We start from the raw sequence: 26227 nt of genomic DNA, 5'->3' as shown, positions 1-26227 counted from the left end.
CAATTGTTTTATTTGATTTAGGCCTCACGTATTACAGTAATAGGTGTATTTGCACTTATATGTACATTTAAACTTTATTTTATTCGTTATCCGACATTTGCTGTGTCTATTGCTACTAAATACTCCATTTACTGGCGTGGCTATTGTGCAATCCTTTGACAGTAGTTCCAGTGTCCACATTACGGTATGGTGTCTGAACATAAAACGCCTAGTCCTTGAATTTGACTAATTATGCAATTTCAATCTGTGTTTGGCTTCTCCCTTCAAAATATATAGCAGCACAGTTTAAGGTGTTCAGGCGGTTGTGTGACGTAAAAGACATCACCTTGACCTTCACCAAGGCTACTGGGGTTCTATTTCCTAATCGGGTGTGACAAAAATGGTCACCTGGCCAACCACGTGGGTTTTCCCCGGGTACTCCCACTTCCTCACACTTCATTGACTAAATTTATTGTTAAAATAAATGAAATAATTAATTCACAATACTGATGTCCTTCCTGTTTTACCATGTATCATTGTTATCCATTTGTTAATGTTCATATTCTCTGTACCGTACTGTTTATGAGAATAAACAATTGTCATTGTCACATTAAAACTCTTAAGATATGAAGAAATCACCTGCGAAGATCAGCTGGGTTTGTACAGATTTTGACATCACTTGATCCAAACCACCATTGATGGACATCTGTGTAAATCCTTCGGTAACGCGTATAAACATCCGGTTTGTGCATTCGCTTACAAAGTTCACAGAACGAAGAATAGGCATCAAAACGCGCTTGATAATTCGTTCTCCATTTAAAATACTCCGAATATAAAGTTTCATTTTTACGAACGTAATTCAGAAACCGTCCTAATTGGTCAATGCCGTTGAAATCTACGGAATTTATAAATGATGCCGGTGGCAGATATAAGGAGTATAAATCGCCAATGCCACGGGTTATAGGTATAATGTCATGTTCGTTGCTGTAAATCTTAAAAACCTTTTCTGTGATATAGTCTCTACATAAAGAATTCTCGAATGACAGGTAAAACTTGTAAGGCTTAAGGCATGCGTGGTCCCTGCCCCTAGCGCACCTGTTCGTACCACAAGCTCCAAATATATCCACGGATTGTGTGGTCTGGAGTGTTTTTACATACTCTTGACGTTTGCTCTGTGTTTTGCAATGGGAGACAAACCAAGCCGTAGAACGGGCGTTCCTCGTCGGCTTTGGAACGTTTGTGGAATTACGTACGGTGAAAAACTTCAAAGTTGTGTTCGGGAGCAACGCAGACGGATTAGGAACATTCCTAAGTTCTCCGTACAGATGCGGGAAATCCGAATCCCTGCGGTAGGTCATTGTCCAGTTAAAAAGTCCTTTCCATTTTCTCATTGGAGCATGGTTTGGCGGTGCCTCTTTACCATGGAGGACCCATATCTGCCCTCTCTTCTTCGGCACCGGATTTGAACTAAGACGTGGGCCGAAAAATATCACAACGTCTTTATTAAGGAAATGTTTAGCTCCAGTAGACATTGAACAGTTACTAGGACAACCCCTGAACACGTTGTTTTTGTTGAACCATTCAGGAGGATTATAAAAATGCATGTGAACTTGCCGTGGCTTTAGTATGATGTTCTGTAGAATCGACACATTTTTGAAATCTTTGTATGATAATCCAAGGGCTGAAACCATCCCTGGAAAGGCTGCTAGGATGTCCGTCTCCATGGTAACGTATATCATAATTGCAGAGGGAAAGAATGTTACCGCCAGTACCATAGCCATGACACGCCTGCAAATATACAAATATAACTTAAAAAATCGTGTGAGCAAATGCACAGCTATCATTACATCATGTAGATGAGGACGGTGATGAGGACGATGATGAGGACGGTGATGAGGACGATGATGAGGACGGTGATGAGGACGGTGATGATGACGATGATGAGGACGGTGATGAGGACGGTGATGAGGGCGGTGATTGGACGATGATGAGGACGGTGATGAGGACGGTGATGGGGACGGTGATGAGGACGGTGATGAGGGCGGTGATTGGGACGATGATGAGGACGGTGATGAGGACGGTGATGGGGACGGTGATGAGGACGGTGATGAGGACGGTGATGAGGACAGTGATGAGGACAGTGATGACGATGATAATGTTTTGTTTCCAGATAATTGATGTGAATGTCTTGGCTGCTGTTGCTGTTGATGATGTTTCTAGATGAATGATTTGCTTTACTTTTAATCAATTGCAGTTAATGATGATGAAGACGAATTTTTTTCTACAGTTGTGAGCATCGAGTGCATTAGAAAAAGCATTGTAGTGTACACATAGTGAACAAGGAAGTGAACTAGACTAAACATTGTAATGTATACATAGTGAACAAGGTAGTGAACTAGACTAAACATTGTAGTGTACATAGTGAACAAGGTAGTGAACTAGACTAAACATTGTAATGTATACATAGTGAACAAGGTAGTGAACTAGACTAAACATTGTAGTACACATAGTGAACAAGGTAGTGAACTAGACTAAACATTGTAGTGTACATAGTGAACAAGGTAGTGAACTAGACTAAACATTGTAATGTATACATAGTGAACAAGGTAGTGAACTAGACTAAACATTGTAGTACACATAGTGAACAAGGTAGTGAACTAGACTAAACATTGTAGTGTACATAGTGAACAAGGTAGTGAACTAGACTAAACATTGTAGTGTACACATAGTGAACAAGGTAGTGAACTAGACTAAACATTGAAGTGTTCACATAGTGAACAAGGTAGTGAACTAGACTAAACATTGTAGTGTATACATAGTGAACAAGCTAGTACACGAGACTTAACAGTGTAGTGCACACATAGTAAATAAGATAGGACACTAACCTAAGCATTGTAGTGTACATAGTGAACAAGGTAGTGAACTAGACTAAACATTGTAGTGTACATAGTGAACAAGGTAGAGAACTAGACTAAACATTGTAGTACACATAGTGAACAAGGTAGTGAACTAGACTAAACATTGTAGTGTACATAGTAAACAAGGTAGAGAACTAGACTAAACATTGTAGTACACAAAGTGAACAAGGTAGTGAACTAGACTAAACATTGTAGTGTACATAGTGAACAAGGTAGAGAACTAGACTAAACATTGTAGTACACATAGTGAACAAGGTAGTGAACTAGACTAAACATTGTAGTGTACATAGTGAACAAGGTAGTGAACTAGACTAAACATTGTAGTGTACACATTGTGAACAAGCTAGTACACTAGACTTAACAGTGTAGTGTACACATAGTAAATAAGCTAGGACACTAGACTAACCATTGTAGTACATACTTAGTGAACAAGGTAGCGAACTAGACTAAACCTTGTAGTGTACACATAGTGAACAAGCTAATACACTAGACTAAACTTTGTAGTACACATAGTGAACAAGGTAGTGAACTAGACTAAACATTGTAGTGTACACATATTGAACAAGGTAGTGAACTAGACTAAACATTGTAGTACACACATATTGAACAAGGTAGTGAACTAGACTAAACATTGTAGTGTACACATAGTGAACAAGGTAGTGAACTAGACTAAACATTGTAGTGTACACATATTGAACAAGGTAGTGAACTAGACTAAACATTGTAGTGTTCACATAGTGAACAAGGTAGTGAACTAGACTAAACATTGTAGTACACACATAGTGAACAAGGTAGTGAACTAGACTAAACATTGTAGTGTACACATAGTGAACAAGCTAGTCCACTAGACTAAACATTGTAGTGTACATAGTGAACAAGGTAGTGAACTAGACTAAACATTGTAGTGTATACATAGTGAACAAGCTAGTACACTAGACTTAAGAGTGTAGTGCACACATAGTAAATAAGATAGGACACTAGCCTAAGCATTGTAGTACATACATAGTGAACAAGGTAGTGAACTAGACTAAACATTGTAGTGTACAAATAGTGAACAAGGTAGTGAACTAGACTAAACATTGTAGTGTACACATAATGAACAAGGTAGTGAACCAGACTAAACATTGTAGTGTACACATAGTAAATAAGCTAGTGCACTAGACTAATTATTGTAGTATACACATAGTGAACAATGTAGTGAACTAGACTAAACATTGTAGTGTACATAGTGAACAAGGTAGTGAACTAGACTAAACCTTGTAGTGTACACATAGTGAACAATGTAGTACACTAGACTAAACATTGTAGTACACACAGTGAACAACGTAGTGAACTAGGCTAAACATTGTAGTGTACATAGTGAACAAGGTAGAGAACTGGACTAAACATTGTAATACACATAGTGAACAAGGTAGAGAACTAGACTAAACATTGTAGTGTACATAGTGAACAAGGTAGTGAACTAGACTAAACGTTGTAGTGTAAACATAGTGAACAAGGTAGAGAACTAGACTAAACATTGTAGTGTACATAGTGAACAAGGTAGTGAACTAGACTAAACGTTGTAGTGTAAACATAGTGAACAAGGTAGTGAACTAGACTAAACGTTGTATTGCACTTGGCTAGACATTGCAGTGGTCACATAATGAACAAGCTAGTGAACCAGACTAAACATTGACGTGTTTTTATTTTCTGGTATATCTGACTACGTAATTTTAGATAACTATCAGAAAATCCGCCATTTTTCGACCGACTAGAAGTCGTCACTATGATATTGACGACTTAAGAACTGATATGATAACTGTACGTCCTGGTAAAACAGATACAGACAACCTGATTATACATGTACATAGGGTTATCAGCATTATCCACATAAATATAAGAAAATGAAAAAACTGGAGCAATGCCGGTTAATTTGTGTTTCTTCTTGACAGGAACGATCTCAAAACATATCAATTCACTTATAAGAACGAAATACAACGAATTATCTTTTTATCAGAATCTATTTTACATCATTGAAAAAAAAATGTTCTAAGCCAACAAACATATAGGCTGCAGATAACTTTAAAAGTAATTGGGCTGATGAGAGACATTTCAAACATTTGTTTTCTTGCAGATTTTCGCTACCTTCAGTAAACGAACATCGACACATCATATATTGATGCCAGTTCTGTGTCCAAAAAGGTCTCAAACACAGCATGTTCATAGCAAAATTTCTTAAACGGCAGTAATTTGTGGAATGTTTTGTTTGGTTACCGAACAACTTTCATATTCTCATGACGAACACAAGACGAGCTTCCTACAGGGGAATGGAGGGCCCCCGATGCGACCCGAAATGCAAAATCAATGTTTATATGACAGATTGGTGAAAGACCTTTCAAAAATAATTATAAATGTGCATACATAGTAAGATTATATAAATATGATATAATAATCACAAAAATAATCCGACTTACTTATCTCTACACCAACCCAGAGTATCCATTTCTTCTCGTCAATATTTTAGTGTTTGTACACGATTACTTAGTACACATTACCCTACAAAAGCCCAGTGTAACACTACACTGTATATCGTCAAGGCTCATCGACTTTGAGAATCAGTGCCTAAATCTACATGTGTGTTTTAAATGATTCAAGTCTGTAATGCTAGACTGGTCAGGGTTAAACAATGCATGTGATTTGTAAGATCATTTAATTATTTTTTTGTTCATTTTGTTTGCTGTGTACCCGCCAGGGTCATACCGCAGACATTTTTTCTTTACAGGTAAGTCAGTTCAATACTCTTCTAAAAAGAAATAATATTGTTCAAGATACTAAAGCTGGGAAAATAAAAACTTGACATCGATAGAAAAAAGAAGAAATATAGAAAATTCAATGGGAAAATATAGGAAGGTAGAAAAAGCTGAATAGGGAAAAGGAAGACTAAATGGGAAAAAGAAAAAAGATAGAGAAATCTTAATGGAGAAAGAAAAAAATAGGAGACCTAATGTGAAAAAGAATAAAGATAGAAAAAGTTGATTGGAAAAAAGAAGAAAGACAGAAAGCTGAATGGAAAAAAAAGAAAGATGAAAAGCTTAATGAGAAAAAGAAGCAATCGGCACATTTAGATTACATCGAATAAAATGAAGTATAATACGTACCCAAGCTTGTCGGATTGATAATTGTGAACGGCCAAATAATAATTTGTTGGCTTATTTGGAAAATTTTATCAATCTAAAACGAGAAAATTAGGACGTGGAAACTAAACAAGAAAGTATCATTAAAAATGTTGAAACATTTCACTGACAATTTTAGATAGATATTTGAAGACGATGACACCGATTTTAGATATTTTAATGATATTGGTTTTGATGGAAGTTGATAAAGACCAATGAAAAAATTGCAAATATGCTATTTTCTTGTGCGATATGAAGTCATGTGTGTACTATGTTGTAAGATTGTTAACTGGGGCCAGATAGTGTTTATATATTTTCCTCATTTCATTTTAATTATCTATATTTGATTTATAATAATCCCTCTTGTTGGCCCTGAAGGGGACACTAACACTGTGACCCACATGTACCTATCTTCATGTTGTAGAGGTCATCACAGTGATATATGTACAGGAACAAGTGCCGAACACATATAGTTGTTTGTATATCAGATAAACATCGATAAACAACTATGTTTACATTGTAACCGTGTTGATAATGACTCACACTGTATTCAAACAATGAAATTGAGACTTGTGTAACTCTTCGCTGAATACAGTAACTTTCCACTCGGAACTCCTCACCTCCGTCTGCCAACAAGTTTCGTAGAAAATGATGAGGGTTTCCAATTGGTAACTTTCATCAAAGCAAACCACTACGATATCGAATCGGCTAATGTGTTCCAAATGAGTATACGGCGTGGCGAGCTGTTGGTTTACCTGTTATATTCAGATATCTGTATTTAAATAGGGATATCTCTATTTCAATTCATATATCTATTTTTTATTAAGGCATCTGTATTAATTAAATAATAAGATAGATATCTCTTTATTTGATTAAAAGATATGAGCTCGCTTTTGTCATCGTGATCACTACTGTTGTGTCATCATAACGGATTTCACGGAATTGTAATGAGTGTTTCATTCCTTTCGGAGTGTTATCTGAGGTGAATCATAGTAACACATTTGTATATTTATGTATTTCGTATCTAGAACAGACTAGGCAATCATTTAGAAAGACAAAAGGCTTAAATGTTTTTTTTTCCCTTTTATATCCTGATAATACATCTGCATCTTTATGTATTACGTGTTCATATGTTGATAATCGCTCTAGAGCAGACAGGCGATTGTCTCATTCATTTAGAATGACAAAAGGCTTAAAGGTTTTCGTTTGTTTGTTGTTGTTTTTGTAACCAGGGGATATGTCCTTCATTCAAAATGAAATAAAGGCATTCTTTAATCTAAATTGGTTTAATATTATGTGTTTTCATTTATTCAATATCAATATCATAAAAAATGTATGCCTTTTGTTTAAGGTATTAACTTCAATCACAGTACCTGTACGAGTGGTGGCGTCAACATAACCGTTTCACTGTTGTGATATATTGTGGTGTTAATTGATAGATTTCATCTTAACTCATAAAAATACAATAAAACACTCTTGATACTGTAAACTTTTACCTTTTTTCTTATTCTAGCGTGGTTTTCTTTTTGCGCTGAAATAATTCCGCTTAAATATGATTGCGCTAAATACAATCTTTTACTCTACAGTGTATTTTGAGTGCATCCATTAATTATTGCACTTAATTGTCAAAATTCGGTGAAGTTTTAGTGGACTAGAATAAGTAGATTTGATTAACTATATCAAAATACCCATCCAAAAGGTGAACCAAATTCCACCAATGTGTCGTTTGTTCTGAGTAAACAGAGCTTGTCCTATAAGGAGGTGTGAGGGTTATCTAAAGAAGCAATGTGTGTGTGAACATAAAAGTTTAGCAATAGACAACTTTTTCATAAACGTATATATATGTAATTTTGTATGTGTAGAATATTATTTGGCATTCATTTTTGGAATTTATTTTCATTGTGCAAATCAAAATAACTGACCTCTGTTTCAGAATATGAACCCAATAGGGGACAGATATATTATCAGCCACACGCCATTTTTGCTTATATTAATAAAGTTCCGCGGGATGACGTCAAACAATAAACACAATGATAACAAATCACGTGATACAGATTATCCATTTTCACATTCATTAGTGCGTAACGAAACATCGACGCAATCGCAATCAACATTGAAGTCAGAACGACTCTGAATTCGATGTCAACAGTGATTACAGTGTTTAAACCGATGTACGTCATTCCCGGAACTTACGTAGTAATCTATTTTAAGAATACTGGGAAACGTCATAACGTACTTTCATTATTGAAGGAAAGTTCTACACAGGGGAGAGCATGTAAGTGTTTATTGACTACTATATCCGTAACCAATCTAATACTCTCTGTATACAAACGTCTAATGCTAACTTATCAGTATACCAAACACACAGATGTTAATAACTTGTTTAACTGAGGTTAAATATACATACTATCAGCTGATCTGTGACTCCGTCCATTGTTCGGATGTTGTGACTATTAAACCTGTTCATTTGTGAGGCTACATTATTTTATTTTGACAATTGGTAAGTTTGTGTGACTATATTTTACTGGCCACGTCAATTGTTAAGTTTGTGAGGCTATATCTTACTGGCCACGTCAATTGTTAAGTTGGTGTGGCGATATTTTACTGGCCACGTCAATTGTTAAGTTGGTATGGCTATATCTTACTGGCCACGTCAATTGTTAAGTTGGTGTGGCGATATTTTACTGGCCATGTCAATTGTTAAGTTTGTGAGGCTATATCTTACTGGCCACGTCAATTGTTAAGTTGGTATGGCTATATTTTGCTGGTCATGTCAATTGTTAAGGTCAATGCAAATAGTAAATTAAGTGATATTTATCCAGATTAAAAGTCACTATATGTATTCTGTTGCAATTAAACAGAACTAACTTTACCAATTATTGATATGTGCCATGGCTATCCATGGCTTTTGATTTTGATGTTTAATTTTTAATTTCGGCAAAACAAGTATAACATGCAAGTTTCAGGGAAAAAAATGAAGTTCATATAGATTAGACATATTGCACAAAATAACCTTGCCGTTACGGTCACAAGTACAAAAGGTCAACGGTCAAAAGAGAATTGACGTGTATGCTCTGTACACCATGTCCATTGTTTATTTGTGTGACTATACTCTGTATACCCTGTCCATTGTTTGTGTGACTATATTCTGTACACCCTGTCCATTGTTTGTGTGACTGTATTCTGTACACCCTGTCCATTGTTTGTGTGACTATACTCTGTACACCCTGTCTATTGTTTATTTGTGTGACTATATTCTGTACACCCTGTCCATTGTTTGTGTGACTATACTCTGTACACCCTGTCCATTGTTTGTGTGACTATACTCTGTACACCCTGTCCATTGTTTGTGTGACTATACTCTGTACACCCTGTCCATTGTTGTTGTGTGACTATACTCTGTACACCCTGTCCATTGTTTGTGTGACTATACTCTGTACACCCTGTCCATTGTTTGTGTGACTATACTCTGTACACCCTGTCCATTGTTTTGTGTGACTATACTCTGTACACCCTGTCCATTGTTTGTGTGACTATACTCTGTACACCCTGTCCATTGTTTGTGTGACTATACTCTGTACACCCTGTCCATTGTTTGTGTGACTATACTCTGTACACCCTGTCCATTGTTTGTTTGTGTGACTATACTCTGTACACCCTGTCCATTGTTTGTGTGACTATACTCTGTACACCCTGTCCATTGTTTGTGTGACTATACTCTGTACACCCTGTCCATTGTTTGTGTGACTATACTCTGTACACCCTGTCCATTGTTTGTGTGACTATACTCTGTACACCCTGGTCCATGTTTGTGTGACTATACTCTGTACAACCTGTCCATTGTTTTGTGTGACTATACTCTGTACACCCTGTCCATTGTTTGTGTGACTATATCTCTGTACACCCTGTTCCTTGTTTGTGTGACTATACTCTGTACACCCTGTCCATTGTTTGTTTGTGTGACTATACTCTGTACACCCTGTCCATTGTTTGTGTGACTATACTCTGTACACCCTGTCCATTGTTGTGTGACTATACTCTGTACACCCTGTCCATTGTTTGTGTGACTATACTCTGTACACCCTGTCCATTGTTTGTTTGTGTGACTATACTCTGTACACCCTGTCCCTTGTTGTGTGACTATACTCTGTACACCCTGTCCATTGTTTGTGTGACTATATTCTGTACACCCTGTCCATTGTTTGTGTGACTATACTCTGTATACCCTGTCCATTGTTTGTTTGTGTGACTATACTCTGTACACCCTGTCCATTGTTTGTGTGACTATATTCTGTACAACCTGTCCATTGTTTATTTGTGTGACTATACTCTGTACATCCTGTCCATTGTTTGTGTGACTATACTCTGTACAACCTGTCCATTGTTTGTTTTTGTGACTATACTCTGTACACCCTGTCCGTCCATTGTTTGTGTGACTATACTCTGAACACCCTGTCCATTGTTTGTGTGACTATACTCTGAACACCCTGTCCATTGTTTGTGTGACTATATTCTGTACAACCTGTCCATTGGTTGTGTGACTGTACTCTGTACATCCTGTCCATTGGTTGTGTGACTGTACTCTGTACATCCTGTCCATTGTTTGTTTGTGTGACTATACTCTGTACACCCTGTCCATTGTTTGTGTGACTATATACTGTACAACCTGTCCATTGTTTCGTTGTGTGACTATACTCTGTACACCCTGTCCATTGTTTGTGTGACTATATTCTGTACACCCTTTATATTGTTTGTTTGTGTGACTATACTCTGTACACCCTGTCCATTGTTTGTTTGTGTGACTATACTCTGTACACCCTGTCCATTGTTTGTGTGACTATACTCTGTACACCCTGTCCATTGTTTGTGTGACTATACTCTGTACACCCTGTCCATTGTTTGTTGTGTGACTATACTCTGTACACCCTGTCCATTGTTTGTGTGACTATACTCTGTACACCCTGTCCATTGTTTGTGTGACTATACTCTGTACACCCTGTCCATTGTTTGTGTGACTATACTCTGTACACCCTGTCCATTGTTTGTGTGACTATACTCTGTACACCCTGTCCATTGTTTGTGTGACTATACTCTGTACACCCTGTCCATTGTTTGTGTGACTATACTCTGTACACCCTGTCCATTGTTTGTGTGACTATACTCTGTACACCCTGTCCATTGTTTGTGTGACTATACTCTGTACACCCTGTCCATTGTTTGTGTGACTATACTCTGTACACCCTGTCCATTGTTTGTGTGACTATACTCTGTACACCCTGTCCATTGTTTGTGTCGCTATACTCTGTACGCCTGTCCATTGTTTGTTTGTGTGACTATACTCTGTACACCCTGTCCATTGTTTGTGTGACTATACTCTGTACACCCTGTCCATTGTTTGTGTGACTATACTCTGTACACCCTGTCCATTGTTTGTGTGACTATACTCTGTACACCCTGTCCATTGTTTGTTTGTGTGACTATACTCTGTACACCCTGTCCATTGTTTGTGTGACTATACTCTGTACACCCTGTCCATTGTTTGTGTGACTATACTCTGTACACCCTGTCCATTGTTTGTGTGACTATACTCTGTACACCCTGTCCATTGTTTGTGTGACTATACTCTGTACACCCTGTCCATTGTTTGTGTGACTATATTCTGTACACCCTGTCCATTGGTTGTGTGACTATACTCTGTACACCCTGTCCATTGGTTGTGTGACTATACTCTGTACATCCTGTCCATTGTTTTTGTGTGACTATACTCTGTATACCCTGTCCATTGTTTGTGTGACTATACTACTGTACAACCTGTCCATTGTTTCGTTGTGTGACTATACTCTGTACACCCTGTCCATTGTTTGTGTGACTATATTCTGTACACCCTTTATATTGTTTGTTTGTGTGACTTTACTCTGTACAACCTGTCCATTGTTTGTTTGTGTGAATTATACTCTGTACAACCCTGTTCATTGTTTGTGTGACTATACTCTGTACACCCTGTCCATTGTTTGTGTGACTATATTCTGTACCACCTGTCCATTGTTTGTTTGTGTGACTATACTCTGTACACCTGTCCATTGTTTGTGTGACTATACTCTGTACACCCTGTCCATTGTTTGTGTGACTATACTCTGTACACCCTGTCCATTGTTTGTGTGACTATACTCTGTACATCCCTGTCCATTGTTTGTGTGACTATACTCTGTACACCCTGTCCATTGTTTGTGTGACTATACTCTGTACACCCTGTCCATTGTTTGTGTGACTATGCTCTGTACACCCTGTCCATTGTTTGTGTGACTATACTCTATACACCCTGTCCATTGTTTGTGTGGCTATACTCTGTACACCCTGTCCATTGTTTGTGTGGCTATACTCTGTACACCCTGTCCATTGTTTGTGTGACTATACTCTATACACCCTGTCCATTGTTTGTGTGGCTATACTCTGTACACCCTGTCCATTGTTTGTTTGTGTGGCTATACTCTGTACACCCTGTCCATTGTTTGTGTGGCTATACTCTGTACACCCTGTCCATTGTTTGTGTGGCTATACTCTGTACACCCTGTCCATTGTTTGTTTGTGTGGCTATACTCTGTACACCCTGTCCATTGTTTGTGTGACTATACTCTGTACACCCTGTCCATTGTTTGTGTGGCTATACTCTGTACACCCTGTCCATTGTTTGTGTGACTATATTCTGTACACCCTGTCCATTGTTTGTTTGTGTGGCTATACTCTGTACACCCTGTCCATTGTTTGTGTGACTATACTCTGTACAACCTGTCCATTGTTTGTGTGACTATACTCTGTACACCCTGTCCATTGTTTGTGTGACTATACTCTGTACACCCTGTCCATTGTTTGTTTGTGTGGCTATACTCTGTACACCCTGTCCATTGTTTGTGTGACTATACTCTGTACACCCTGTCCATTGTTTGTGTGGCTATACTCTGTACACCCTGTCCATTGTTTGTGTGACTATATTCTGTACACCCTGTCCATTGTTTGTGTGACTATACTCTGTACAACCTGTCCATTGTTTGTGTGACTATACTCTGTACACCCTGTCCATTGTTTGTGTGACTATATACTGTACACCCTGTCCATTGTTTGTTTGTGTGGCTATACTCTGTACACCCTGTCCATTGTTTGTGTGACTATACTCCGTACACCCTGTCCATTGTTTGTGTGACTATACTCTGTACACCCTGTCCATTGTTTGTTTGTGTGGCTATACTCTGTACACCCTGTCCATTGTTTGTGTGACTATACTCTGTACACCCTGTCCATTGTTTGTGTGACTATATTCTGTACACCCTGTCCATTGTTTGTGTCACTATACTCTGTACATCCTGTCCATTGTTTGTGTGACTATACTCTGTACACCCTGTCCATTGTTTGTTTGTGTGACTATACTCTGTACACCCTGTCCATTGTTTGTGTGGCTATACTCTGTACACCCTGTCCATTGTTTGTGTGACTATACTCTGTACACTCTGTCCATTGTTTGTGTGACTATACTCTGTACACCCTGTTCATTGTTTGTGTGACTATACTCTGTACATCCTGTTCATTGTTTGTGTGACTATACTCTGTACACCCTGTCCATTGTTTGTGTGGCTATACTCTGTACACCCTGTCCATTGTTTGTGTGACTATGCTCTGTACACCCTGTCCATTGTTTGTGTGACTATACTCTATACACCCTGTCCATTGTTTGTGTGGCTATACTCTGTACACCCTGTCCATTGTTTGTGTGGCTATACTCTGTACACCCTGTCCATTGTTTGTGTGACTATACTCTATACACCCTGTCCATTGTTTGTGTGGCTATACTCTGTACACCCTGTCCATTGTTTGTGTGGCTATACTCTGTACACCCTGTCCATTGTTTGTTTGTGTGGCTATACTCTGTACACCCTGTCCATTGTTTGTGTGACTATACTCTGTACACCCTGTCCATTGTTTGTGTGGCTATACTCTGTACACCCTGTCCATTGTTTGTGTGACTATATTCTGTACACCCTGTCCATTGTTTGTTTGTGTGGCTATACTTCTGTACACCCTGTCCATTGTTTGTGTGACTATACTCTGTACACCCTGTCCATTGTTTGTGTGACTATACTCTGTACACCCTGTCCATTGTTTGTGTGACTATACTCTGTACACCCTGTCCATTGTTTGTGTGGCTATACTCTGTACACCCTGTCCATTGTTTGTGTGACTATACTCTGTACACCCTGTCCATTGTTTGTGTGGCTATACTCTGTACACCCTGTCCATTGTTTGTGTGACTATATTCTGTACACCCTGTCCATTGTTTGTGTGACTATACTCTGTACAACCTGTCCATTGTTTGTGTGACTATACTCTGTACACCCTGTCCATTGTTTGTGTGACTATACTCTGTACACCCTGTCCATTGTTTGTTTGTGTGGCTATACTCTGTACACCCTGTCCATTGTTTGTGTGACTATACTCTGTACACCCTGTCCATTGTTTGTGTGACTATACTCTGTACACCCTGTCCATTGTTTGTGTGACTATGCTCTGTCCACCCTGTATGTTGTTTGTTTGTGTGACTATACTCTGTACACCCTGTCCATTGTTTGTGTGACTATACTCTGTACACCCTGTCCATTGTTTGTGTGACTATACTCTGTACACCCTGTCCATTGTTTGTGTGACTATACTCTGTACACCCTGTCCATTGTTTGTTTGTGTGGCTATACTCTGTACACCCTGTCCATTGTTTGTGTGACTATATTCTGTACAACCTGTCCATTGTTTGTTTGTGTGACTATACTCTGTACACCTTGTCCATTGTTTGTGTGACTATACTCTGTACACCCTGTCCATTGTTTGTGTGACTATCCTCTGTACACCCTGTCCATTGTTTGTGTGACTATGCTCTGTCCACCCTGTCCATTGTTTGTGTGACTATACTCTGTACACCCTGTCCATTGTTTGTGTGACTATATTCTGTACACCCTGTCCATTGTTTGTTGTGTGGCTATACTCTGTACACCCTGTCCATTGTTTGTGTGACTATACTCTGTACACCCTGTCCATTGTTTGTGTGACTATATTCTGTACACCCTGTCCATTGTTTGTGTGACTATACTCTGTACACCCTGTCCATTGTTTGTGTGACTATATTCTGTACACCCTGTCCATTGTTTGTGTGACTATACTCTGTACATCATGTCCATCGCTTGTGTGACTATACTCTGTACACCCTGTCCATTGTTTGTGTGACTATACTCTGTACACCCTGTCCAATGTTTTTGTGACTATATTCTATACACCCTGTCCATTGTTTGTGTGACTATACTCTGTACACCCTGTCCATTGTTTGTGTGACTATACTCTGTACACCCTGTCCATTGTTTGTTTGTGTGACTATACTCTGTACACCCTGTCCGTCCATTGTTTGTGTGACTATACTCTGAACACCCTGTCCATTGTTTGTGTCACTATACTCTGTACACTCTGTCCATTGTTTGTTTGTGTGACTATACTCTGTACACCCTGTCCATTGTTTGTGTGACTATACTCTGTACACCCTGTCCATTGTTTGTGTGACTATACTCTGTACACCCTGTCCATTGTTTGTGTGACTATACTCTGTACACCCTGTCCATTGTTTGTTTGTGTGACTATACTCTGTACACCCTGTCCGTCCATTGTTTGTGTGACTATACTCTGAACACCCTGTCCATTGTTTGTGTCACTATACTCTGTACACTCTGTCCATTGTTTGTTTGTGTCGCTATACTCTGTACACCCTGTCCATTGTTTGCTTGTGTGACTATACTCTGTACATCCTGTCCATTGTTTGTGTGACTATACTCTGTACACCCTGTCCATTGTTTGTGTGACTATACTCTGTACACCCTGTCCATTGTTTGTGTGACTATACTCTGTACACCCTGTCCATTGTTTGTGTCGCTATACTCTGTACACCCTGTCCATTGTTTGTGTGACTATTCTGTACACCCTGTCCATTGTTTGTGTGACTATACTCTGTACAACCTGTCCATTGTTTGTGTGACTATACTCTGTACACCATGTCCATTGTTTGTTTGTGTGACTTTACTCTGTACAACCTGTTCATTGATGATAATGAAGTCAATTTCCCAATTATTAATGTTTGGAGAGTTATATCCCTATTACACATACCTATGTGATCCCAGTCGATTCAATATTGTGTGACTATAAGTACTATAAGTACTTGTTCCCATGATGACAATTTGTTTGTCAGAAGTCGACTTGTGACAAAAATATGACAAAACAAAATTTCAATATTGAAATTTTTAAATAAAGGTTTGATGGGCGACATCACGATTTCGTTTGGTAATATTATATTTCCTTTTCGGGAAAGTCAGACGTATTCGATGTTTGTTTTTATGCCTAATAGTTCCGTTGTCATCACCCTAATTCTCTTTTCGAGAATACAATTTAACCGGGAATTTACATAGATCTGTTTGACGGTCGGCATTGATTCAGCAGAAGACGTTTAACTTTCTGGAACACCTGGTCTTATTCACCTTGTACTTTTTCAAGTACAATGTGAATCTTTTTTTTTTTATCGTATTTTACCCCCGTTTTATCTATTCATAGTTTGAATTACTGTTACATTTTTATGGCGGTATTCTCTGGTTGAGGACTTGACATAGCCTGGATTTCACCCAGAATTTCCTTCACTGGCGTCGTTGATGAAGTAGAAAACACACACACTTCCGGAACACCTGGTTCTCCTTCCCTATGTTTTTAATGGTCTCGGTATATATCTTCATTTTGTTATTATTATTGTTATCTCATTATAGCTTACATTCAGTTGCTTGTTTCTGATTCATTTCAGATGCTGAAATCGCACAATGGATTTAAGAAAGGCTAGAATGATATACAATCGCCTGAAGACAGAAATGCATAATGCATATTACACAAAGACAATGGTCGACAATCTGGAAAATTTCAGAACGGAGGCTTCAACACATCTGCTTGGCCCTGGTCTATACCAATATCAATCTTTCCTCGAGATATGTCAGAATTTAGAAGGAAAGGGAGTAATTGGCTGGGATAAACTAGGAACTCTTAAAGACCTAGTACAAACAACAAGTGGAGGAGAGACACATCTGCTTGAAATGATCAACAAAGCTGAGAATGACATTCAGGGTTTATCAGGTCGAGTTTTCATACCTTAAGAATACCACATATAACAACTAGAATATAAGTATTAACACGGAAACGAGGAATAATACATAGCCAAACATTTAAATTTGATATTTTAAAACAAAGAACGTCATTGACGCTATCATTAATTTTAAATTATTGTGCATTTCCTTGTCAAAGCTGATTTTTTAAACTGAATTTACATTTGGTTGGTTTCACGCTGAATAACATCAATATAGAAGTTGTGACATAGAAGCAATACGTCGTTTATTGAACACTCATTTAAAAACTTATTTTGTTCCGTTACTTGCATTGTTCCATTTACATTTGTAGGAAATATCCAGCAAACGCGAGTAGTCGTTCCCGTACAAGACACACCCGAAGATACCGTATCAGGTTGATATATATTAGATGTTTCAAAACTCAATACTTATTCAACACATTCAGTGATCACCCTGAATGATCCACATTGGTATAGACTATTAGAGATTTGGAAAAAATATTGATCCCATATAGAACTCAATACCATTTTGGTTTCTCATCAATTTTAACTATTTTTGGGTATGAAGAATCCAATGCAGAGTTGTGCCTAGCCGACAAATGACTCGAAAGTGGTCAAAATGACAGTTCAAAATGGCCGCCAAAATTTTTGTATATTTTGCATTTGTAGAATTTTGTTATACGGTAATCAAGATAAAACAGCACCATGATATCATTTTGGGTTGTTTTGTTTATTATCATAAGCATAAACAAACGGTTCTGTGTACTTAACACATACTCTGAGGTCAAAACTATAGATAGATTCCAAGATGACCACCGAATTGAGTGTAGTGGCATTCTTCACAAAATAAATTGTTCCGGTGTATGAACTATCTTCAGGTTTAACCAAGTCCTTTTGATCATTAATACCTACTGTTCCATCGATAGGTTGCTAACAATTAATGTGAATCATAGCAAATATGTTTTTGTCAAAATAAGAGTTATGTTACTTCCAAAAGAAACGCCAGAATATCAAGCAACATTTACACATACACCAGGCGGATGTTTCTCATGACAGAGACGCGCCCAGTGCAGTTTCTCCTTGAACCATTTACACCTCATGTTATTGCAAACCGTGCTGCATGTCTGACAGGCAATAATCTCTCGAATAGCTTTCGGAATAGGTTCCTTTGTAATCAAAATGGACTGTATATTCTCGTCCTTTGTAGTCCAGCCTGCACCAGTAGATGTGGGGGCGGCGATGTTTGGAAGACCTATATGAGCACATTGCCATATCTTCGATTGATAGAATGCTCTCTGCATGTGGTGTTTGAGTGCATCTGAGGTGGGAGGCATGAGTTCCGGTTAAGAGCTACTCAGAAGCATGGTTTCACGCAGAGTGTCAGTTTTTGTCCGCGTTTCGCTCTCATAGAGTATGCATACAAGATGTTCCATTTTAGACAACGTTTCGTCGTTCCGCTGGCATTGGTCTGATATTCCTTGAAGTATATTAGGGTTATCCTGTAATGTCTTAAGAGCTTTCGGCTTTCCAATACCATGCAAAAATAACACTTTGTACGATTTTCCGTGAAGGATTTTCTCAGCCTTGAGGGGTCTGATGACTTCAGCCTTGATCCCATGTATCTTTAAGACCCTTATTCTCAACATAGTCACCAACGGTGGCTTGGAAGCACATACATGTACTTGTGTGAAGACAACAGAGACGAATTATCACACGATTTTGGTTTTCTGGAATAGACCACTTTAACGCCATTGCTTTACAAAACAGTGCTTGATCAACAATGAAAGTTGCATATTTGTTGCCAACGTGATCAGCTACATATATCCCGTGGCGAAACGTAGTGTTTAGAGTACTGTAATCATCGGCAGGTGCGTTTAGTAGGGGGCATATATCCCACTTCTGTTCTTCATATTTCTCTTTCTTCAATGATAGATTGATTAACAGAGGTCCAATTGCTGCTCTTCGAAGTTGCCCTTTCCAAAGTTTTTTTTCATGCTTCTTGAAAACAGAAATGCAATATTTATTGCCCGTGGTACAACTCCTTGAGATTTGTCAGTACGAAATGTGTCCAGTGTCACGTGGTCTATACTCTGAGTAGGAGGGTCTTTACTTATTGGAACTTGTACCTCTTGGACTGCACATAGTATGTCAAGGACGTGCAATGATCTCGTGGAGAAGACAATTTCATTTTCGCAATTTAAAGCATCATTTCTCTCCAGGTACTACTACATGCTGTGTGCCATGGTATCCCATGTTGCCCGCTGTTGATGATTCTTTCGCAACATCTTTATTATCGATACCCTGTGTAACTGGTTTTCCTGGTAACAGATCTCGCGGAAGCACAGTACCAGTTACAGGATCAAGACTCTCGAGTGTTTTCTCGGCGAGTGCATTATCAGTAGCAAATGTCTGTTCATATGTCATACACTGTAATGTACGATGCAAAAGGGTAACAAGTTGGGAGCTGCGAGTGTGCTGGCGGACTGACATATTATATTGTTTGGGGGAATGTTTGTACCGTTGGATACTGCATATAAGAGATATTGACCAAAGCCGAGGACATTCCGTTTTCTACTAACATCTAACATCTAACATCATCTAACATCTACAGGTTTACTGTGATTAAAACCATCATGGAAATCCTGTCCCCCAAGCAGAAGAGCAAGAAACATGTACAAAGACTCTGGGACACACTCCATACAATTGTCATCGTTAAGAGTAGATTTAGTGTTTTTAGGCTGTTTTATCAGATCGCCTCTCAGCTGTAAGGCAAAATGAACAAGGGATAGCATCTCGTCGTCATTGTATGATGGTAGACTGAATATTTCATCACTGTCTTCTTGTCCAGACACCAAATCTCGCTTTATCAAGTACTGGTAGTTTACACGGAGCAATCACGTCGTCATCCAAAATCATACTGTGTCCTCTTGCCAACAATTGCCAACAGTCCTCGAGCAGGACTGCGCGACACTGTCAATGGTACTCCTTAGATCTCGGCAGACTTGCAGTAGAATAAATATTATGTGAGTGCGCTGCCTCTCCGGAGCTGTCATCTTCATCCATGTCATCAATCACTTCACGGACATGTCGGATACAGTTTCTGTGATAGAGAATATCACCAGCCATTTCGTCAAACTGCTATTTCGAGCTTAGTCAAAAGCTCAAAGTCAGTCTTTGCCTTTCCTTTAAAGCATAATTAACATTGAATGTGGCGACACGGTGAAGGGGACTTGATTCGTCTCCACAGCAACATATAATGCATGTTATTTTGTCGTATGGGTTAGAGTTACTCCGAAGAACCCTGTGTAGCGGAGGCAGCCATCTGTTAATTTTAGCCTGGCTCGTGAAATTAGGACGACAGACATCTCTGTGCCAAACGAAGCTAGGATTTCAGTAACTGCATACTCGGCCTCTATAATACCTATTGCTGCACTGAAGTCCGTTTCCTTTTTCTTTTTGCGTTCCTCGGCAGCTGTTCTAAGTGCAACTAATGCATTCTCTGCTATTTTTATTACAGTATATATTTTGTGCCTTTTGTGTTGGCATATTACACAAAGGGATAAATCATAATCAATACCACGTTTAAGATAGCCTTACACTTCCATATTTAATCATCAGTACAAAATAATAAAACAGAATTTTTTTTAATTGAATTAATACTTATCTTTTCAGTAGGATGTGCCAATGACTTTTAAACATTTTTAGGTATACAGAAAATCAATTCAGCATTATAGGAAAGTAACACAATCAACAAAGAAATAGCACATATTTGGTGGCCATCTTGGATTTCGAGACGCAGACAAACTAAAAAAAAATATTATTTTCAATATACCTTTTTATATAAATTAGTCAAGTAGTAACATCATTTAAACAAATCAAGCTAGCTGATTTAGGCTGTCTTATGTCCTTCACTAGATATGATTAAGGCTGTTTTACGTCTTCCCATCACTAGATATGATATAAGCTGTTTTACGTCTCCCCATCACTAGATATGATTTAGGCTGTTACGTCTATTTAGGCTGTTTACGTCTCCCATCACTAGATATGATTTAGGCTGTTCTACGTCTCCCCTTCACTAGATATGATTTAGGCTGTTCTACGTCTCCCCATCACTAGGTATGATTTAGGCTGTTTTACGTCTCCCCATCACTAGGTATGATTTAGGCTGTTTTACGTCTCCCCATCACTAGGTATGATTTAGGCTGTTCTACGTCTCCCCATCACTAGATACGATTTAGGCTGTTTTACGTCTCCCCATCACTAGATATGATTGAAGCTGTTTATGTCATGGACTTGAAATAGTTAGTTACTAATACAAATATATACCTCACGTACTTTATAAACTTTCTGATGTAATTAAATTGCTTCAATCGTAAATAATGATCAAGATGAAAAAATTGGCATTATCTAGCGAGAATATTATACTTCTCTCGAACTTTATAGGATGCCGATTATGTTAGTGTGAAAGAGAATTCAAAACGATATCCAGAAAAAAAAAGCTAGAAAGAAACATTAAGTCCGAATAGATTGCAATGACCGAATATCACTAGGTGAGCGTTGTCCTTTATCGTAATTGATTAAAAAAAAAAAAAAAAAACAAGCAACAAGAATAAATAATATTGACAAAATTTACGGTGCTGAAATGGCTTGGTGCTAGGTACATACTGACAATACATTATATATAGTTATAGTAGTGATGGAATGGCTTGGTGCTAGGTACGTACTGACAGTACATCAGATGTAGTTATAGTGGTGATGAAATGGCTTGGTGCTAGGTACATACTGACAGTACATCAGATATATTTATAGTGGTGATGAAATGGCTTGGTGCTAGGTACATACTGACAGTACATCAGATATAGTTATAGTGGTGATGAAATGGCTTGGTGCTAGGTACATACTGACAGTACATCAGATATATTTATAGTGGTGATGAAATGGCTTGGTGCTAGGTACTTACTGACAGTACATCAGATATAGTTATAGTGGTGATGAAATGGCTTGGTGCTAGGTATATACTGACAGTACATCAGATATATTTATAGTAGTGATGAAATGGCTTGGTGCTAGGTACATACTGACAGTACATCAGATATAGTTATAGTTAAACATGTAGACTGCTTTATATATAGTAACAAAATCATAAAAAAATCAAAAATCGCAAAAGATACGCATATAATTTGATGAAAGTAACGAAATCTTATAAATATACTATATCCGAGATAAAATAACGGATTCCATATATTTTTAATACATTCAGTTACAATTACGATATCACTCCGAATCTTATTTCACTATGTATTTAAGGAATGCATATGGAAGACTCAGAAATGAAAATGATTTGACAGTACATCAATTTTTACCAGGTCCTGCAGGAAACTTCCATAAGACGAATAGTTCAGCATTACCATACAATGATATTCAGATTATTGGCAAATATGACCTAGACAAGTATGTTGGACTTATCCAAATAACTGGTCGCCTGGAGGATTCTGGAACAGGATTTCGTGTTGGAGAAAAATACCTCATGACTGCCTATCATGTCTTTAAACGTACTATAGGTAAGTATGACTCTTTACCTATAACGCCATATGAACTTGTTTGATAACATCTAGTGCTTCCATGAAATTATTGCGAATTCCCCTAGAAATATCTTTATATAAATATAGTCTCTATCAACCATTTACTAATGAAAAATCTCCAAGGCTAAAAATGAAACTCCAGATTTATTTCATAGAATGTATTTTACTTTAGATACATGACAGTGTATAGTATCACTTATAAATAAAACAATAAGTTGTATCTTTCATCAACATGTTATTTTTACACTTTCTGAAACAGATGTTATGTTCTGTTTCCACCACTTAAAATTAATGCTTAATTGATAAAACAATGATTCTTTCTATAAAATGGCATATTTGGAAATCAAAAAATGAAGTCAAATTTGAATTTAAGTGGAAAATAGGTGAATAGTGAATACTGCCATGGATTCCTAACAAATTGCAGTCTTAATGCCTTTCAAGAAGTACCTATTCCAGTGACACGTGTATTGATTGATACAGAGTGATACTTGTGTTTTGTATCATATCTTAGCGGGCTGAAGTTAGCTGCGGGTCCGTTATTCGTTATTGGGGATTCCATTAACCAATCAGCTGTCAATAACGAATTCGCTGCCGATTTCGGATTCATTTCTTTATGTTTAATTGATGTTTCTTTTTATCGACATTTTGACGTTGTGATTTTAATTACGAATCCGCTGCAGCGGACCTTAAAACTTATTGATATTCCATATAACAAACTAGAAATAGGGTAAGGGTAGTGACTAAGCTAGAATAAAAAAGGAGGGAAAAATTAACGAAGAAAATTACTATATTGATTTTAGTAAAAAGTTGTGTCACATCAATTAACAGTAATATATGTATGCATTTTCGTGCACTGATCTGTTTGATCCGTTATCCGATTTCAATATTGATAATTTCTCATATTGACAAGTTGTGTTTTTACAAACAATATGACAACATTCACATTAGCACAATTAAGAGCAAACCTGAAGATGGCTGTCATCAACAATATTATAAGTTAGGATTTATATTAGTTTGCTGTTATCTTATATCACAGACCAAGTCTGGGAACGGGCAATACAAAAGGTTAAACACAGTCAGAGGAAGGGAGAACTATACCGGGAAATCGAAAGTTTGTTCAACATTAGTGAAGATGAAATTACTCCGCTCAACATCAAACCTAAGAAACAACCTCTGCCATTTGGAAAGCTGTTTGAGCAATTTAGAAGACAGGACAATGGAATCAATGTAGAAGGTATTGATATAATTCATCTGAAATGTGCGATCGCTTTTGTACAATATTGATAATAATTCTGAAACACACCTGTGACTAAGAGCTACAGATGCCTGATTATAAAAATCAAATGTTAAGATAAATTTTGATTTTGTTATTAAGATAAATATAGTTAAAACAATACGACATTGGATGTATCGGGCTTTCTTCTAACTAGCATCTTAACTTTAATTATCATTTAATGAAATATCACCTTTACAATTACAGTGTTCGAGACATTGCTTAAAGAAAGTATAAGTGTGAAATTCGGATTTAAAGATGGCAAACCTACTGCTGGGGAATTTCATTTCGAATACGACATCCCGTTTGCTGATGCAGATCACGACGTCCTGGTTCTTCAAATTAGCGAAGGAGAGAACACTCTTCCACCTCCACTGCCACTAGAGGAGGAATTTGTTACGAGCTCTGTACATCTGTTTGGGTATCCTCAAGGATTCATGAAATTACTCTCCGACATCAAATGCAGCATATATGTTGACAACAACGAGCTTCAAAAAGATGTCACCAAGGCCATAGAATGGTGGAAAGGTGAAGGCCACTCATTTGAAAACCATTACGCTGTTTGTCGATATGCCGATGATAAAAGATACACAGACACTGGCAAGATGTTTCTCCAAACATCAAAACAGTTTGAACACAATTCTTCTGGATCTCCGGTCGTAGCCATTATCAACGACAGACCCGTGGTACAATTGATGTACTTGAGAGGCTATCCTGAGTTCTGCTACTCCAAGGAGAACTCCCTCCCACCACCACCGCCACAGTACCTGTTTGAGGCAGGTGTCGCCATGCCGGTTGTAACACAGCTTCTGCGGGAGTGTTGTCCAAACATCATGGGGAAATAGTTCTAAATACAATGAAATCATCAAATGTGACATTCAGCGTTTTTGCTACATTCATGAATAAGATATCAAAGATGGACTATGGTCACACCATTGATCAGGGTACAGAGTACAATGTCATCAATGTGTGTACAATATTTACATTTTCTCCCTTTGAAATATATAGATGTAAAAAAAGTAATTTTTAATTATTATTTCTTTAGATTTATAATTAGATTCGTGCACACACCTTGAACTTGTTCGATCCTATCACGGAGAGAGATGTCGATAGTTAATTTAATTTTAATCAATTTTTGCATGTTCAGCAATAATTAATCTGTCGTTGTGTGGTGTTGATTTCAGCGAAAGTTTCGCGATTGTCTCAAGCTAAGGGACATTAACGACGCGAGTGGAGATGAATGATAGTTGTTTACGTTTTCGCTGTTAAAAACAGCGAACCTGTGACGGTCTCGCATATACTGTAACTTCAAAAGTAATCAGATTAAGATGTTATTGTATTCAGTAATATTCTAACATGTTGTTTTTGGAAGTATACACTTGTTGGTTGCTGTGAAACGTGTATTTGTTTTCATAGGTCTTGAAGGGAGGGCGGTATGAGGGAGAGCCCTCGTTACTGGCGACGGCGAATATGGAGCACATTCCTTTGACTACTGTTGTAGAAATCATACTGTGTCTGTGTAATAACTATGTTTAAAATGTTCTGAATGTAAAAGAAACAGGGGGTTACAGAGATATATGAAATAAATTCTCGTAAAAACTCGGTTGTCTATCTTCGCCGAAAATCTTTGGATATTGACCCGAAATTGACTTTAAATATTTTAAATGGGAATGTAACAAAGACAAATTTGCAATCATATCCTCACCTTGTAAATTTTGAATTTTTAAAGTCTTCTAACACCTGCTGGTCTTATTCTCCCTGAAATTTTTAAGAGTCTCAATAGAATCGATAAAGTATATTTTGGTGATATTTTCCCCTCTTTTATCAGTTTTATTTAGGCGTTCTGTGTTGTTGCTTTTTGTTTCGTTATAAGATTAACCAATCTTGTATAATATTATTGCATACGATATGTGTTTATAGTAAGTATATTTGATATGCTATTTTGGTAACATGTTCTACGACTATAGTAGCTTTGTCTTAATGTTGCTTACATCATATCTTAATATTTACAATGATTGTAATGTAATTATGGAATTTATGTAAAACTAGTTTAGGAGAGACGGATTTATGAAAGCTTGTATGTATTACTGCAAATACTGTCAAACCAATAAGAAATAAAAACTTATTTTCAGATTTAA

At 37.7% G+C, this 26227-nt stretch overlaps 2 protein-coding genes across 4 annotated transcripts; one reads left to right on the top strand and one right to left on the bottom strand.

Moving 5' to 3' along the window:
• Positions 1-8518, bottom strand: LOC117327314 (alpha-(1,3)-fucosyltransferase C-like). 2 transcript variants are annotated; one of them, XM_033884241.1, is made up of 2 exons: positions 8460-8518; positions 1-1767 (listed from the first exon to the last, which is right to left on the bottom strand). In XM_033884241.1, the coding sequence occupies exon 2, from the start codon at positions 1758-1760 to the stop codon at positions 615-617; it is 1146 nt and encodes a 381-aa protein (XP_033740132.1). In that variant the 5' UTR covers positions 1761-1767; positions 8460-8518; the 3' UTR covers positions 1-614. The 2 variants fall into 2 exon arrangements, with proteins under 2 accessions (XP_033740132.1, XP_033740131.1); XM_033884240.1 differs by lacking the exon at positions 8460-8518 and adding an exon at positions 5354-5436.
• LOC117327313 lies at positions 8120-26227 on the top strand. 2 transcript variants are annotated; one of them, XM_033884238.1, is made up of 6 exons: positions 8120-8327; positions 16923-17245; positions 17567-17629; positions 22601-22795; positions 23853-24050; positions 24297-26227. In XM_033884238.1, the coding sequence occupies exons 2-6, from the start codon at positions 16939-16941 to the stop codon at positions 24932-24934; spliced, it is 1401 nt and encodes a 466-aa protein (XP_033740129.1). In that variant the 5' UTR covers positions 8120-8327; positions 16923-16938; the 3' UTR covers positions 24935-26227. The 2 variants fall into 2 exon arrangements, with proteins under 2 accessions (XP_033740129.1, XP_033740130.1); XM_033884239.1 differs by having other exon boundaries at positions 8314-8552.

This window comes from Pecten maximus, chromosome 5 (genome assembly GCF_902652985.1).
Source record: "Pecten maximus chromosome 5, xPecMax1.1, whole genome shotgun sequence".
In the NCBI taxonomy this organism is placed as follows: domain Eukaryota; kingdom Metazoa; phylum Mollusca; class Bivalvia; order Pectinida; family Pectinidae; genus Pecten; species Pecten maximus.
Note: the sequence above shows the minus strand (reverse complement) of the source record. Positions and strands in the feature narration are given on the sequence as shown.

Coding starts and splice junctions, on each gene's coding strand:
- LOC117327313 (XM_033884238.1), top strand. CDS start 16,939: ATGGATTTAAGAAAGGCTAGAATGATATACAATCGCCTGAAGACAGAA. Junction 22,796..23,852: donor TGTCTTTAAACGTACTATAG/GTAAGTATGACT, acceptor CTTATATCACAG/ACCAAGTCTGGGAACGGGCA. Junction 24,051..24,296: donor CAATGGAATCAATGTAGAAG/GTATTGATATAA, acceptor TTACAATTACAG/TGTTCGAGACATTGCTTAAA.
- LOC117327314 (XM_033884240.1), bottom strand. CDS start 5,382: ATGGATACTCTGGGTTGGTGTAGAGATAA. Junction 1,768..5,353: donor CTGGGTTGGTGTAGAGATAA/GTAAGTCGGATT, acceptor GTATATTTGCAG/GCGTGTCATGGCTATGGTAC.